Genomic DNA, 15,614 nt, shown 5'->3' with positions numbered 1-15,614 from the left:
ACAGTGACGTGCAGACCAGTGGCAGTTTTGATGCAGTTCCATGCAAACTCTCATTCACGCTCCAGCTCTGCTCCACAAATCCTGTCTACTTCTGTGTTTTTTATTTATTTCTAAGAGCTTCAAGTCCAATATGAAACTGTTAAATGACTTTCTCAGAGCAGACGTGGAGCTAAAGAGGAGTCAGGTCGAGGTTTACTGTTTCATCCGTCATCTTTCTGTCTGCACGTGAGCAACGTGAGCTTGTTGCATAAACGGAAAATGTTGTGAAGAAGAGTCGTACTGTACACAAGAGTCACGTCGGATTCTCAAACACAAAGTCACAGGCTCCTGATTTAATTATATTTTCAAGGCAAATTCAGATGCAAATTTTGTATTTTTACTTACTTACTTACACTTTTTTTATAGCCACAGTGAGATGCATGACTCTGGGGATGAGAACATCTGTCCAGTGTTTCTCCTGTAATATTAAAGACCTGTTGCACGGTCACACTAACGAGAACCTCCGACTGGCCCAAAGAAATTCATAACAAAACTCAAAACCACACTGAAATAATGATTAGCAAAAATCATGAGTTATACAATCAAATATTTCTGTAATTGTTTTTAATTAAGGTGAAGTTTTCTGCTTTTGTGTCTCCCACCTCCTCCTTCATTTCTGTAAGTGGGAGGAAGAGGAGATGCATCAGGAAGAAAAGAAAATGGAAACGTAAAGATCACAAAGAGGAAACTCCGTCAGCGATGCATGTTTTTGCTGGTCTCACACTTTACAAGCATACTTTCACACAAGAGAAGATCGGTTTCTCCTCTTGACTCTGGTACAGGCATCAATCACGAGGACGATAGTAAAACTAATAACATGTGTCTGCTCGGAGCTGGAGCCCAGAACCTGCAGTTCGTGGGCAGAGTCCCTGCACCAACCTGTCACACATTAAACTCTGCAGCTATTGAGGAATGTGGCATGTGTGTGTGTGTGTGTGTGTGTGTGTGTGTGTGTGTGTGTGTGTGTGTGTTTGTGAGCGTGTGGGATCGCAAAGCATTTGTGTGCACATGCACGAGGGAAACTACGAGAGGGGGAATCGCAAACTGGTTGATTGTGGAGAGTTTTTCTTTGCTGTTGATTTATGATTTCTTGCAAACAGTTGTTTTCCATCAGCTCTGTGGGTGCAGACTCGGCGCGGCTCATTAGGTGCAGGAGAATATTTTGTCCGTCATTCTTCACATGACGATGAACACAACACAGAGAGAGAGATTCTGCTCTCGTATTTGTCTTGGACCTGGAGTCTGCTCGGCTTTCTGTGAGTGATTCACTCAGGTAATAAACTGCCCCAACATTTTTTCTCAGGGAACAAATGTTCCACCTTGCCATCTCGTTGTTGCCCCTGGCACGTTATGAGAACACGCCTTTGCCTGTTCCTAAACACGCAGATATGCACCTTTTGCCAAAACAGCATTTTTTTTAAAGTTAGTGTTCTCGTCTGCAGCAGCTCTGCAATTGAATTTGAACTCTTGAGTCTGCATGAGCGTGATTTAGTGCAGGACCTTTAGCACCAAATTAAAACAAGGTTCTAACAGTTAAACACACGATCTGCTGCACAGAAATCCTTCAGAGCAGCAGAAGACAGTATTTTTCCTCTGGTTAAATAAGTTAAATCATTTCAGGGTGTGTATCCGAGGCGTAGTCTCAGTGTTCCCACCCTCAACCACCTCCTTTCATTCCTCATCACTGCAGACAGGATAAGGCTTGCACGCTGAAATGGATTTCTGAGGTTGCCTGATTGTACAGATTGTGTGTAGAAGCTCTTTTGTGTGTGAGGCTCAGGGACAGGAAACGAAAATATGGAGGAGAATCAACGTTAAAAATCTTGAAGGGGAATTTGCTCGAGCTCTTAAATTAAAAGTGTAAATATTAATTGAGGTTTTTAAAATCTGGCAAACGTCCAAGATCAGGAAAAGTTATTTGCGTCGTTGAGCGCTGCAGAGACCTGTTGCTTCCTGTCTTCACTGCTTCTCACTCACATTCAGAGCTGAATTCAAATCCCTGTAAAACCCTGCAGAAACATTTCAGAGCTTTCAAAGCAAATCCACCAAAAATAAGGAACTTTCCCTTTATTAAATTCAGTTATAAAGTCTTTAAAGCACAGAAAACCAATCAATTCAATGGCTCCACACAGAACTATCCTTAAAGCTGCAGATCTACAGACTTTAAGCCTCTTGTAGCTCCTAGTTTTGGTTTCACGGGAGATTAGCTTGTTGTTATTATGACTGTTCTGATAATCCGTCTGTGCAGCAGCAGACGGAGTCAGTGACGAGATGGTGAATCATCTCAAGGGACAGATGTTTTTCTCAGAGGTGGGTGGAGAACAAACCAGGGATTAAACTGGGCGAGTGGAGCTCAGGATTCCTCGTGTGGACACCGACACCTCTCCAAAACATGCTACTGATGCTAGATGTGCAAACATGTCAGTGATATTAACGTGAGAAGGTAAAGGAATTAAAAGGTGTGTTGTTCTGGCCTCTGTGATTCTGATCATCACTGGTCTGTAAAGATGTGGGGCCCAACTTGGGGGTCAGGGCCCCCCCCCCTGGGGTCCCAAGGTAAAGTGAAGGTTCACAACAACATGATTAGAGTCATATGAAAGAAACAGATTTGACTGTTTCACAAAAACTATGTTAACTGACTTATTTATTTTGCCATATTTTATTTGCTTTTCTCTTGTGAACAAAATTCCAGGTACAGGAGGGAAAGTGACTCTTTGGTTTAAGTGCTCACAGCTTGTGTCCACATGTGGGTCATGAACAGATGTTTCTGTCCCAGGCTGAGAAGCTGCAGAAGCTCTGCACTGGTGTCACCGGGGTCAGGAGAGGTCAACTTCAGAGTGCAGAGCAGCTTTGAGGGAAAAAGGTGAAGCTTCGAACCAATGAACCCAGCGATCTTCCTGTCAGATGCTCGTTCCATACCAACTTGGTTTGTTTTCTTAGAACCCGATGAAATGTGAGGCCGTGTTTACAAGAGATTTACCTTTTGGATTAGCAAAGGTCGAGGTCCCTCACCCTGATGTTGAGGAACTTCTTTTTTATGATGCTACAAACAGCCGCCACATTTTGAACATTCAAAACCAAACTAGTCTTATTTTAAAAAATAGCAGATGCAGGAGACTACACCTGTCGGCCTTCTTGTCTCGAGCCGTTATAACCTTTCAAACCAATATGAATATACTTGACGCCCTTTGATTGTCTCTTGTCCTCGAGCCGACGCAGCCTCCCGGGCGAATGCAGGCTCCACACCCACTGTCACACCCGCGTAGGTGACTGGAATCAAGGGAGGAATGCTGTTTATTAATCTGAGCATGAATTAAAATCCCCCTTCCTTTGCATTTCATGTTGCATTTCTGACTCAAACCGCTGCACGGCGTGTACAGACACCTCAGCTCTGACAGACGCTGGTAAGAGGAGAAGCGTCTGAACTGTCTCGTCTTGTCTGATATTGTCACCTTCTGTTCAAAGTCCTCCACAAAGCGCAGTGTGTGTCTCTGCCGCTCAAAGGGAAAGTCTTCATTCAGCCAAAGGATTAAAAGTGTGGATGAGTAATGAGGATGAATGCAGGCGGTCAGGGTGCGGCTGCTCGTCTGACTTTGTTCTTGTTCTTAATAATACTGGAAATTATTGTATTCAGGGCTGATTACAAACTGAAACACAGCCGGTTAAATGCTGTTTAAGAAATTATTGCATGCAACTTAATATATATTAAAGACTTGACCTATTAACCCAACGCACTTCCAATTTAAAACTTCATCTCGATATCTTTCTATCTGCATCAGAATCCTGCTCGTTGCTCGGCTCAGCGTCGCATGAAGTGTGACTCCTGCTGTGATTCAGATAAAAGACACACACTGAATTATTATCAAATACCTTTCAAGCTTCTTTCTATACTGTTGGTGTCATATAGATTCCATACGGAGCAGAGAGCAGAACAGGTTCAGGTGCTTGGGCGCGGCCCTGAGGCGTCCGCTCTGCTCAGCGGCCTCAAGGCTGATGACAGATCGAGGTTTACATCCAACAAGCGGCCGCCCCCCGTCGTAGAGAGACACAGTTTTCTTTACCTGCACCTGTATGAGCAGGTGCTGCAGAGAAGACAAGTAAGTCATGTAATATAATATAATATAATATAAGTAAAAACAACAGTTTCTCTTCTTTACATGACAAAGGGTTGAATGTTGAGCGCAGGCTAATTATCAGAAATGGGGAAATCGCTCAGTGGGTGTTGGTCGACCACAGGAACTACAAATTAAACAGGGACTTGCACTTGTCACATGTCAACAGATATTTACATGAACTGGGACGACTCACACTGGAGCAAATAACAGTCAAATTCAACCAAGCAGAATCTCCTGTGGATCATTGACACCAGACGACCACTTTAATTGGTTGGTTACTATTGTTGCCATGACAACCTGCCTTTCCAACACAACGTTACTAAAAACAGTAGATTTTTCTTTAGACTTTCATCTTAATGAATATCAACTTAAAGCCAGATCCCAAAAAGTGTCTGACACAAGAAAAATGCCAACTTTGCTCTTTTAAATGAAGAAGACATACAAAAAAACTCCTGCTGCTAAAAAAGACATTTAGTTAGTTTAATTTAAAACATTTAGTCCCGTCCACTGGTGCATGACGACAATTATTATTGGTTTATTATGTTTGAAGAACTCATGAAATTAGATTTGACTTGTTTAAAGACACATTAACGTTCAGATACTGACTCTGTGGTGGAGGTGAGGGTGGAGCTGCAACCAGAAACCAAAAGACACACACACACACACACACAGACACACACACACACACACACACACACACACACACACACACACTGAACCATACAAAGGGAAGAGTAGGGACTTTCATTCTGAAGGCTGTGATGACTGTAAATTATTAATGCTGCACATTGAACTGAGGGAGTGTTGAGAAAGGAAGAGACTTCTTTCTTGTTGGGAATTTCTACCTGCGCAGGTGTGTGTGTGTGTGTGTGTGTGTGTGTGTGTGTGTGTGTGTGTGTGTGTGTGTGTGTGTGTGTGTGTATAAGAGACGATAAGACAAAGACAAGACTTTGTGCTTGAGGGCGTTTGCGGCCAAGAGAGAACAGAGACATGATCTGAACTCAGTTTCAACATGGCGACCTGCTTCTCCACATGTTTCTGTTGAAGTTTATATAAAGTTAAAGAAGAGGTGCACACAAACACACTATATAACGAGGCTGTAAACTAACAGGTGATATGAATATGTGTTGTGTGTTTAATGTGGGAAACGCAGCGTGAGCAGGTTGCAGCTCACTGATCCTGTGACAGTGGAGGACCTGTGCAGCAGCAGCGTGACATGGATATGCCTCCTGGGGTTTGGACACAGAGTCGGGGGGGCGATGGGAGGGGGGGGCCGTCAGCGAGCTGTCACGTTACACCTGAACCAATGTGGGTCACTGGTCTCAGGAAGACGAGTGATGCTGCTCCACTTCCAGTTAGCAGCACAAACAAAAAGAGAGCATCAACGCCAAATAATAATGTCCAGCAGGTGGCACTGAAGCGCAACCCAACACGTAAGCCGTAAATAAAGATGGCCGACATGTCTCCGCTCCCGCCATCAGGAAATGAAGCCACAATATCCCGGGTACGTCCGCCGCCATCTTGCACTTTGGACGTCAATTGCAGTCGAAGTCTGCAGCTCGTTCATACGGCATCGAAACCAAACTGATCAGAAACACTTCAATGGGATGAGATCTACCACAAATGATAAAATAATTGTTTGACACGTGCTTTGACTCTGTGATTTGATCAATATCTCCTCTGATGACGTGTAGGAGGTTGTGTTTATGACCTATACCGAGGGCAGCCACTTGGGGGCTAGTCTGTCATGTCGTTAAATACAGTAAACACATAAATTCAAATCGTTAAATTTCAGTTTATGTTCGGTTGGAACAAATACTGCATGAAACGGTAATAACAACGATATAACTCTAGCATGAGCCGTTATTAATGCGGCTCATGTAAAATTATAAATCCCCTTTAAGCTTAAAGACTGAACATGAAAACATCAGCCTGTCGTCCATCGTCTGGAAGGAATAATTCATCACACATCAATAAATCATTACCGTGTAACATTACCTGATTATATGTATTAAATTCTTTCCGACTATTTGTTTTCTTGTTTATGTGTGTAGGTGAAGGGGGGGGGGGGGGGGGGGGGGGGGGGGGGGGGGGGGGGGGGGGGGGGGGGTCACATTCTGCATAGGGCTCCAGGGCCGTCTGACAGCTCTGGTATGTGCTATCTACTGGGTGTGGCTGGCAGAGAGAGAGAGAGAGAGAGAGAGAGAGAGAGAGAGAGAGAGAGAGAGAGAGAGAGAGAGAGAGAGAGAGAGAGAGAGAGAGAGAGAGAGAGAGAGAGACAGAGAGAGAGAGAGAGAGAGAGAGAGAGAGAGAGAGAGAGAGGGTGGAGAGAGAGAGAGTCTTCAGGTTCTCCTCCTTCTCCTCCTCCTCCTCGTCCGTCTTATGACTTAATAGGTCCCCGAGGAGGAGGAGGAGGAGGAGGAGGAAGGTGGGGTGAGGAAGGAGGTGAGAGATGAGTGGGAGCTGAGCACAAGTTGTCGCCTCTCTGTTACACTGTCAGCTCTGAACACCAGCTCCGCGCTATTAGACACATGAGATATAACAGTGTTTGCTATCAGATACACACACACAGACACACACACTGACACACACACACACACGCACACACACATACACAGACACACACACACACACTGACAGTATCTTCATTACAGAGGGAAACATCTGTCACTCACAGGAATCTCTCAAGGTCACACACACACACACACACACACACACACACACACAGACACACACACAAACACAGACAGACACACACACACACACAGACACACACACACTCACAGCAGCTGCAATACTTATTTACATCAACTGACCTTTTACTAAACCCATCTTCTCACATGCTCTGTCTGGATATTTTGCTGAGAGACAAATCAAAAAAAGGAAGAATATATAATAAACAATAAATAATAATAATAACAATAATAAACTCGATGAGAAGGTTTTGTCCTGTGATCGTGTGACGCCCCCTCGCGGCTGACAGGCGGCACATCATCCCTGACATGCTGCTATTGTCTCTGCCTGTTTATGTGACGCTCGTGAAAAACAATATCATATGACGCAAAACCTCCTCAGTGGGACGTTCAGCAAACACACAAACACACACACACACATCAACACACACAAACACAGACACACAAACCACCTTGAATAACTGTAAGTGGGCCCTGGTCCTGGTTCCTGCAGGAGAACCGGACTGGTGCATTATTCTGGGCAGTGGGAAGCTGGGAGCTGCACAAAGGGGGGGTTGTTTCCTGCAGATGCTCGTCAGTGCTGCAGCTCGTCCTCTGAAGCTTCTCCAATCGCAGCGCATAGCGCCACCGACGGAGGGCGGGGTCTGCTCCCCCCCCCCCCAACACCCCCCACCCACCCACCCAGATCTGGCAGCTCGTCCCATTGACGAGCAGCGACAAACCCGAGCAGCGTGTCCCCCCCCCCCCCAAGCCCCACACCCCCTCCAGTCCACACGACCCCTCCACGGACCGGTGGTGACCGGGAGCTCGGCTGTCGAGCGGCGGAGGAGCGATGCGCACCTGCAGGAGGTCACGGTCCGGACAGGCGTGAGACCTGTGGCGTCCAGGTCCCAGCTGATGTTTGGCGGACCCCCCTCTGGATGTAGCCCCGCAGCCCTCCTCCACACCCCCAGCAGGCCTGGCCCACTTCAGCCCCACATGGATGGATCCCGCTGCAGGAGCTGTGCTTATGGAATATGAAGCCCGTGCACACGAGCATGCCCCCACGTCTCTCCTGCTCTCGGACATCCCCTGGCCGCTTCGAGCCCCCCTCGCCATGAGGGCTCGGTAATCCGGTGCCTGTGCGCGCGTGATTCGGAACGGACACCCTGTGCTTAGTTTGGCTCGGGCTCGCGTTGCAGAGGATTTATCTGCGCGGAGGGTTTTTTCTTTGTGTCACAGGGCTTAACGCACAGTGCGCGCGGCTCCGCTTCACCCGCCGTTGCGCGCAGCTCTTTGTGGCCGGGCCCGCGATGGCACCCGGCCGCCCCGAGGCGCAGGACCACCCGCCGGAGAACGGCTTCACCCCGCTGGAGCACCCGGTGCCCCGGCTGCTGCCGCGCATCGACGGCTCGGTGCTGCCGGCCCTGGGGGGCTTCGGGAAGCACCAGAAGCAGCTCGTGGTCCTGACCTGGATCCCGGCATTGTTCATCGGCTTTAGCCAGTTCTCGGATTATTTCCTCCTGGCGCAACCCATTGGCACGTGTTTGCAGCCCCTCGCCAACGACAGCAACTGGACCGTGGCGTCCCCGCCGGTCACCGGGGGGGCACCGGCGCTGCTGCCCAGGGGCAACGGCACCGGGGACGGACAGGGGGAGGGACAGGGGGACGGGATGTGCGCCTGCAAGGAGTGGAGGCTGGAGCTGGAGACGGGACTCAGCCAGAATGTGGTCACCAAGGTAACGAGAGAGCAGCAGATTGTCTCATCATCATCTTCTTCATCATCTTCATCAGACTGATCCCAGCACCAACACAGCTGACGAGCAAGTCACCTACTGACCTCAATATGTGTGTGTGTGTGTGTGTGTGTGTGTGTGTGTGTGTGTGTGTGTGTGTGTGTGTGTGTGTGTGTGTGTGTGTGCACGCCTCTCTTTGTGAGGACCACTTTGACTGTTCCATCTTACACAATGAGGATGTGTTGTGGTCTCACGTCGTCAAACGGCTGATTGAAGGTTAAGATTTGGTTTTAGGGGGTTTTGCCCAAACCTGTGTGTGTGTGTCTATAGTTATGAGGGACAATTTTGGTTTAATACCGTCCTTGTGAGGACATTTTTTGTCTGGTCCTCACAAATTCAAAGGGTTGCTTCAGGGTTAAGATTTGGTTTTAGGGTTAGAATTAGGTTAAGTTAAGGGTTAGGGTTAAGTTAAGGGTAAGGAGCTATAGAGAATGCATTATATCAATGAGTGTCCTCACAACTATAGAGAGAGATGTGTGTGTGTGTGGAGAAGGCAGCGGCTGATAACTGGAGTTATACAATACTGTACTTACAGTGTTAGGACTGGTAGATACGTCACTACCACAATATTAATATATATTATACATGAGTCTACTTTTTTTCTTTTATACATCACCGAATGGTAAATCAATGCAAAATCACTCATTATCGTAATCAAAGGTAATTAAAGAGCCCCCCCCTCCCTCCTGAGGTGGATGCTGATTTCTCACGTTGGCCGATGGCGACTCACATGAAAACATCCTGCACCACTTCTCACTGCTCGGATCTCAACGTGGCAACAGACGGTTTAGTTGTGACGATGCTGAAATCGGACTGAGTAGATCAATTATCACTGAACGGAGGTAAATGAGAAAAACTGAGATGGAGACGTTGTGGATTGGTCACATTGACCTTTGTCCACCGGTGCAGATCCACGCCCACCTTCACGACCACAGCAGAATCAGATCGTCAGTGAACTGTTCACAAGACTCAGGGTCCAGCAGCTGTGTCGTCTAATAGATTAACACGGAGAAGCAGTAAAACACATGAGTTCTCTGCTCATTTTTTAATTGCAATTTGCAAGGAATCCAATTAGTGCAAAGACCATTGTAAAGACAGTAACATGTCCTGAACACGAGAGGATTACAGAATGATTTAAAAACCTTCCCCCGGCTCTGTGTTGGTGTCATGTTCGTGAAGTGAAAGCTGGTGCTAATAGCCCCCCCCCCCCCCCCCCACCCCCTCTCAGCAGGGAGCTCTCTAAATCATTTTAAAACACCAACGCTATTTCCAACGCTTGGCTGAGTCTCTACTTTCAGGGTCACCAACAAACATTGTACAATTTGTGCTTCCACGTGTCCTTGGCTGAGTTTCAGATGCTGAGAGCTGCAGCTGTGTGTGTGTGTGTGTGTGTGTGTGTGTGTGTGTGTGTGTGTGTGTGTGTGTGTGTGCTGACTTATGACCTTGGAGGAAAAGGTGGAAAAGTATTGATTTCTCCTGTTCTCGGCACGTGTTCACATTCACACACGTGCAGCTTCTCTCTCTCTCTCTGACACATGTACGTGCTTGTGTTTCTGTCGTTTCCCTTCAACATGAACATTTTAATATTTCAGAGTGTCGGCAGCGTGTTTGCTCACTCATCAGCCTTCATGAATTATGAAAGCAGTGAGTCACGGAGCTAAACCAGTCGGACAGATGACAGATTTCTCGCCGTTTACGTGCAGCTCTCAGATATAAATCCTGCTGCTTCATGTTCACTTCCCCGTCTAACGCAGTTGTTGTTGTGTCTCTGTGTAAAGTTGACCAACGCTCGTCTTTTCTCTGTTTCAGTGGAACCTGGTGTGCGACTCGGCCTGGAAGGTGCACATCGCCAAGTTCTCCCTGCTGGTGGGCTCCATATTTGGCTACCTAGTGATGGGTGTCATGGCCGACTGGTACGCTGCCTCCTTCATTTCTGTTTCGTGTCTTTCTTAAGTGTTTTCAAGTCTCAGCCTTAAAGGGGCGACTTGGAAGAAATGGCCAGTATATTACCGGAATGGGTGAGAATGAGAGAATTAAAGCCCAAAGCAATTCTTTTATAAATAAAAAGCTAATAAATGATCCACAGTATAATCATAGACATTAAGTATAGTGACGTCCTATTTAACGTGTGTGTCTACAGATATAAACAACTTATATTTAAAACTTTTCAAGACCTTTAAAACATCTTGAAATCATAATTAAGACCAAACTTTCAATGGAAATAAAGCTAAAGTAAAAATATACTCATTTAACACGTTTATGTCCGTTAGACTCCACCACCTCAATCCTCATTGTCCCAAGTTTGAGATTCTTTCAGGCTCCGACTTTAAACACATCTGGAACACGTCTGTCTCAAGACAATTATTTTTAAACTCGCGTTTCCCCACGTTCACCAACCAGCAGGCTGACTAGAAAGAGGTTGGTTTAACCCAACTGACCTGAGTACTGAGATCTGATGAGCTGAACAACTTCATTATGTGTTCGTGAAGAGCAACATTCCTACGAGTTATTACAGCATCACGTCCTCACTGAGTCCGTAGCAGAGAAACACAAGCAGGTGGAAGATCATGTTCATAAGGACACTCAATCACATCTGGAAGAGAAAACAAAGAGCAAACAATACATTTATTACCCAAATATCCAACTGGTCACAACAGTTTATAGAACAACTTCCTCCTTAAGTGAATTAAAACTAAAACTATCTTCACGGCCAAGTGATAAATTATCTTTGTAATTAGGTGAATTGACTCTTTGATCCTCGCTGAATGAGCCACCTGAGCCGCATCGTGGGAAAAATAGTCCCCGCATTGTGTTCGACGATCAGTAACCATGGAAACGATGTAAAGAAAAGTGCAGGGCAGTGACGCCTCAGCTCTGACCTGCCCCCCCCCACCCCACCCCCCATAAACCAGGAAGTGGACACAGTCTGAAGGAAACAATGAGGAATGATCCCTTTCACTCGACTGCACATCAGAAGCTTCTTCTCTCACTTTGTGACACTTGTCTCCTCTGTCTCTCTCTCCGTCTGTCTCTCAGGTTTGGTCGACACCCGGTGTTGATCCTCTCCGTGCTCTTCATGCTGGTGTTCGGTCTGAGCGTTGCCTTCTCCACGAACGTCACCATGTTCAGCACCTTGCGCTTCTTTGAGGGTTTCTGCTTGGCGGGCCTCGCTCTCTCCCTCTACGTGCTCAGTAAGTACACGACCTCTCCTCCTCCGGCCTGTCGGCTCTTCTCCTTCTGCTCCTACGCTCCCGTGTTTCCTCTTTCTGGTTCTTTCTTGTGTTTATTAAATGGAACCAGTCAGTGGGACGTAGAGGAAGATATTCCAGATGGGAGAAGACGGGACTCAGAACCTCATAAATGGTGTCATATACAGTATAAAACAGCCAAACGCCCAATAAAGCTGTTCTTATTTAAAGGTTTGCTGAACAACAATGAAATAGAGACACAGCTAATTAAGGCTGTAGACGTCTTAACCACATTATAACGTCCTATTGAACGATTCACAGCATTTTGAGACATCAACATACGACAGTAACCAACTGCTTGATGAGACGTAGCCTGTGTTCAAGTGTTAACAACATTATTCTATTGGTGACTCATGTAAACATCATAATAAAAATAATGTCTCAGTCAGATTAAGGTCAATAGTCAGAATATTGCTGACTAAAGGTTTTTCACCAGCAAATAAAACATGTACATGTGACATTAGGTTAAAATGAGCTGGAGGTTTTTGTGAAAACTGAGCTAATTGTTGTTAAACTATAATAAAACCTCAGCTCCTGTATCCTTCAGTGAGCGGATACTCTGATTACCTACAGAAACTAGAGCTCTCTATCTTAAGGTTTGTAAATTGGTGTCACCCCCTCATGCATTCCTGCCCCTGCTGGACTCCCCCTCTTCCTCACCCTGCCCAGGCCTCTTCTCCCTTTCAGGCCAGTCAGGGATTAGTCATACATTTTGCTGGAAGCCGGGGCCGACTCCGAGCTCTGGGGTTGGGGGGGAAGGGGGGGGTTTGTCCCTCTCAGCAGGGGGGGTCCCAGATAAGTCTCCACCGAAGCGCTTCTAAAAACAAACAAACTAAATGTGAGCCTGCGCCTCCGAGCCGTCTGCAGAGTCGATCCTGAGAAACATCACTTCAATCTGTGAGGATTATTCTCAGAGTCTGGTTTTAAGGACGATGAAGACGAGAGGAGAATGAAATGAATTTCATTGATCACTGGAATCACTGGTACCATTACAGAGAATTAAAAACGTTACAGCTAATCGCAAAATGTCTTAATGACGTCAGTAAACATCAGAGACACAAAGAAAGCTGCAGGAGACAAAGAGAAAGTCTTAACAAAGCTTAAATGCTAATGTTCCGCTGGTAGATGTTTGGTTTGAGGAAAACATCTCACGTGACTAAAGTTTTCAAACCAACGTTCTCGTATTTAAACCAAGATAATGATATAAAATAATGCTTATTGCTCGTTAGAGGTTTTCCCAGGGAAACGTCAACTACTTCATAAAAGTACATAGTTTGCTAGAGAGTTTAAATGATATAAGAATATAACATCAGTGGTAAACTTGACATGAATAAGTGATATTTAACAACAAAAGTGTTGACATAGGCATATTTATCGGTGACAGCTTAGATTTACAAATAGTGAAAGTACAATTTTGATTTCACAGAATTTCCTTTTAGTCCTTGTCTGTATCATCAAGTTTGGTTTTCTGATTTTCTCAGTATTTTTGGAATATTCAACATGAATGAACATTTAAATCTCAGATCTGAGATTTGTCAGGTTTCGGTTTTTCCTATTTTGCCTGAAACTCCAGTTTCTTGTTTTTCCGTTTGTTCATTTTCTTCTGTTCCTCACATCATTATTTTTCCTCCTCTCCCTCTCGGCCTGTTTTCTCATTGTTGTCACACACTCGCTCACTTTGATCATTTCCCTCTGTTATTGTGGCCAATTTGCCTGAATACAAATACCTGTAATGGGAGCCATAAATATTTCTTTTGTCAGTGCTGACGATGATGGGATAAGTAACTGGTTGTGTTAGTGTGTGTGTGTGTGTGTGTCCCCTGTATCTGCTGTTTGTGTGAGACAACAGATTGTATGCAGGCACTTTGAAGTAGGTGTCTGCACGAGGTGTGAGTCTGTTGTGTGAGGCGTCGGTGCATTACCACAGTAGGAGGAGCAGAGCTGCTGCAGAACGACTCACACCACGACAGACAGCAGAGGACAGACGCTGTCGTCCCATTAACAGTAAAACACGCGAGGGATCGTGAAGACGTTTGAAGCTTCCAATAAACTGAATACACGAAACTCCATTAGTCCACCATGACAGATGGAGAGCGGACGCTGGGGATGAATTCTTTCATTAGGAGTTTTGCCAGCGGAGGTACAACAGGGTTCTGGTTTCCACGCTGCAGGACAGACACGGCACAGACGCTCAGTGTTCTGGTTTCCACGCTGCAGGACAGACACGGCACAGACGCTCAGTGTTCTGGCACTGACACTTTGTTTTGTTGTGTTGGCACAAGGCTCCAGTGCATTGGATCTGAAATCCAAAAAATAATGATGAGCTTGAAGCGCTGACCTTCAGTTGTTAAGTTCAGTTTTTAAACTATGTAGCAGGACGGCAGATTATGTGGACTCTAATATTCTGGTATTAAAACCTTAAACTGGATTATTCCCATAATATTTGGTTTATGTTATACTTTAACTACTTTCAGGTTGGTGTTCAGGAGGTAAAACATATTATCGGCAGGTCATGTGACGAACCTCCCTCTTCCAATCATAAAACCACTCATTGGTTGATTTGTCTCTTATCGTCCTGCAGCCTTGAGCGTAAACTGTCCCTCTGTGTGCACGAGACCAGATGTTTGAATCCATTATGTTTTTAAATTACAGCTGAAAAGCAGCAGTTTAACACCAGACTCACGGTTTCACTTGAAATTAAACAATAATAGAAACCATAACTGTAACGTGTAAAAACCAACAGAGGCACATTACAGTGGAGTTTGTCCAACAGCCGCGTGCTCATTGGCTGCAGCAGGAAGGAAAGCAGATAATAATAAACGTGCACACACTGCACACGAGGGATGATTGTACAGTATGTGTGCATGTGTGTTTGCTGTGGTTGCACTGTTCCATCTGCAGTTTCTCCTCTATCTCCCTCTGCCTGCTCCCCTCGTCTCAGCCTCTGTCACTGTGAAGCACAGCTGAATTTTCTATTTTTAAATCTAGCAGCTCTCTGACCATTTCCATGTTCGCTCCTCTCCTCTCCTCCATCCTGCCCCCCCCCCCCCCCCCCCCCCCCCCCCCCCCCCTCTCTCAGTTCCATTGTAACACCACCAGCAGTCACATCCTCGCCTGCTCATTTTCTCCAGGCTCATTTAAAATCTCTTATCGGCCGGTTATCTCCCTGCAACACGCAGCCCATAATGAACTCCTCTCCAGCTTCAGTTTGCTCTGCTAATGTGAATGTGTTGATGTGTGTGTGTGTGTGTGTGTGTGTGTGTGTGTGTGTGTGTGTGTGTGTGTGTGTGTGTGTGTGTGTGTGTGTGTGTGTGTGTGTGTGTGTGTGTGTGTGTGTGTTTGCACCGGCTCTTCACGGGTTTATTAGTTTGTAATTTGGCTCCCACCTCTGGGTCGCCCCCGGGGAAATGTTGGATTAGACTTTTTCCTCCTGTTCATCCTTTTTCCATTTTAAGGGCAGAAAACGTTTTTTTAATCCCATCTCGACATCATGGTCGTCCATCGTCCGAGCTCCTCTGGAAAATATTGAATATATTGTGTTCACCCTGAGATACGTACATACACAGTAGTGAGAGCTCGCCCACTGTTGGCAGGAACGGTGTTTTCAGTCGTTGTCAGAGTGACTTGGCAGCAGCTACCTCAACTCCGATGGAGATTCACTTTCACTGTTGGAAAAGAAAAACAGCAAAATCTCCATAGAGACATCTTCAATTATTCCCGCAGGATATTCTACTTCTTTGTTAT

The 15,614-nt window shown here is 45.9% G+C and overlaps 1 protein-coding gene across 1 annotated transcript in view; it reads left to right on the top strand.

Annotated features, from left to right (window-relative positions):
* The first annotated feature begins 8,021 nt into the window (after positions 1-8,021).
* LOC117760303 (solute carrier family 22 member 23) overlaps positions 8,022-15,614 on the top strand; it is an 18,256-nt gene continuing 10,663 nt past the window's right edge. The window contains exons 1-3 of the mRNA XM_034583222.1: positions 8,022-8,565; positions 10,432-10,535; positions 11,659-11,813. Coding sequence (XP_034439113.1) covers positions 8,140-8,565; positions 10,432-10,535; positions 11,659-11,813 — 685 coding nt within the window. The 5' untranslated portion in view covers positions 8,022-8,139. The remainder of the gene's footprint in view (positions 8,566-10,431; positions 10,536-11,658; positions 11,814-15,614) is intronic.

This window comes from Hippoglossus hippoglossus, chromosome 4 (genome assembly GCF_009819705.1).
Source record: "Hippoglossus hippoglossus isolate fHipHip1 chromosome 4, fHipHip1.pri, whole genome shotgun sequence".
Taxonomy (NCBI): domain Eukaryota; kingdom Metazoa; phylum Chordata; class Actinopteri; order Pleuronectiformes; family Pleuronectidae; genus Hippoglossus; species Hippoglossus hippoglossus.
The sequence above is the reverse complement of the archived record's forward strand: the minus strand, read 5'-3'. Positions and strand labels throughout refer to the sequence as shown.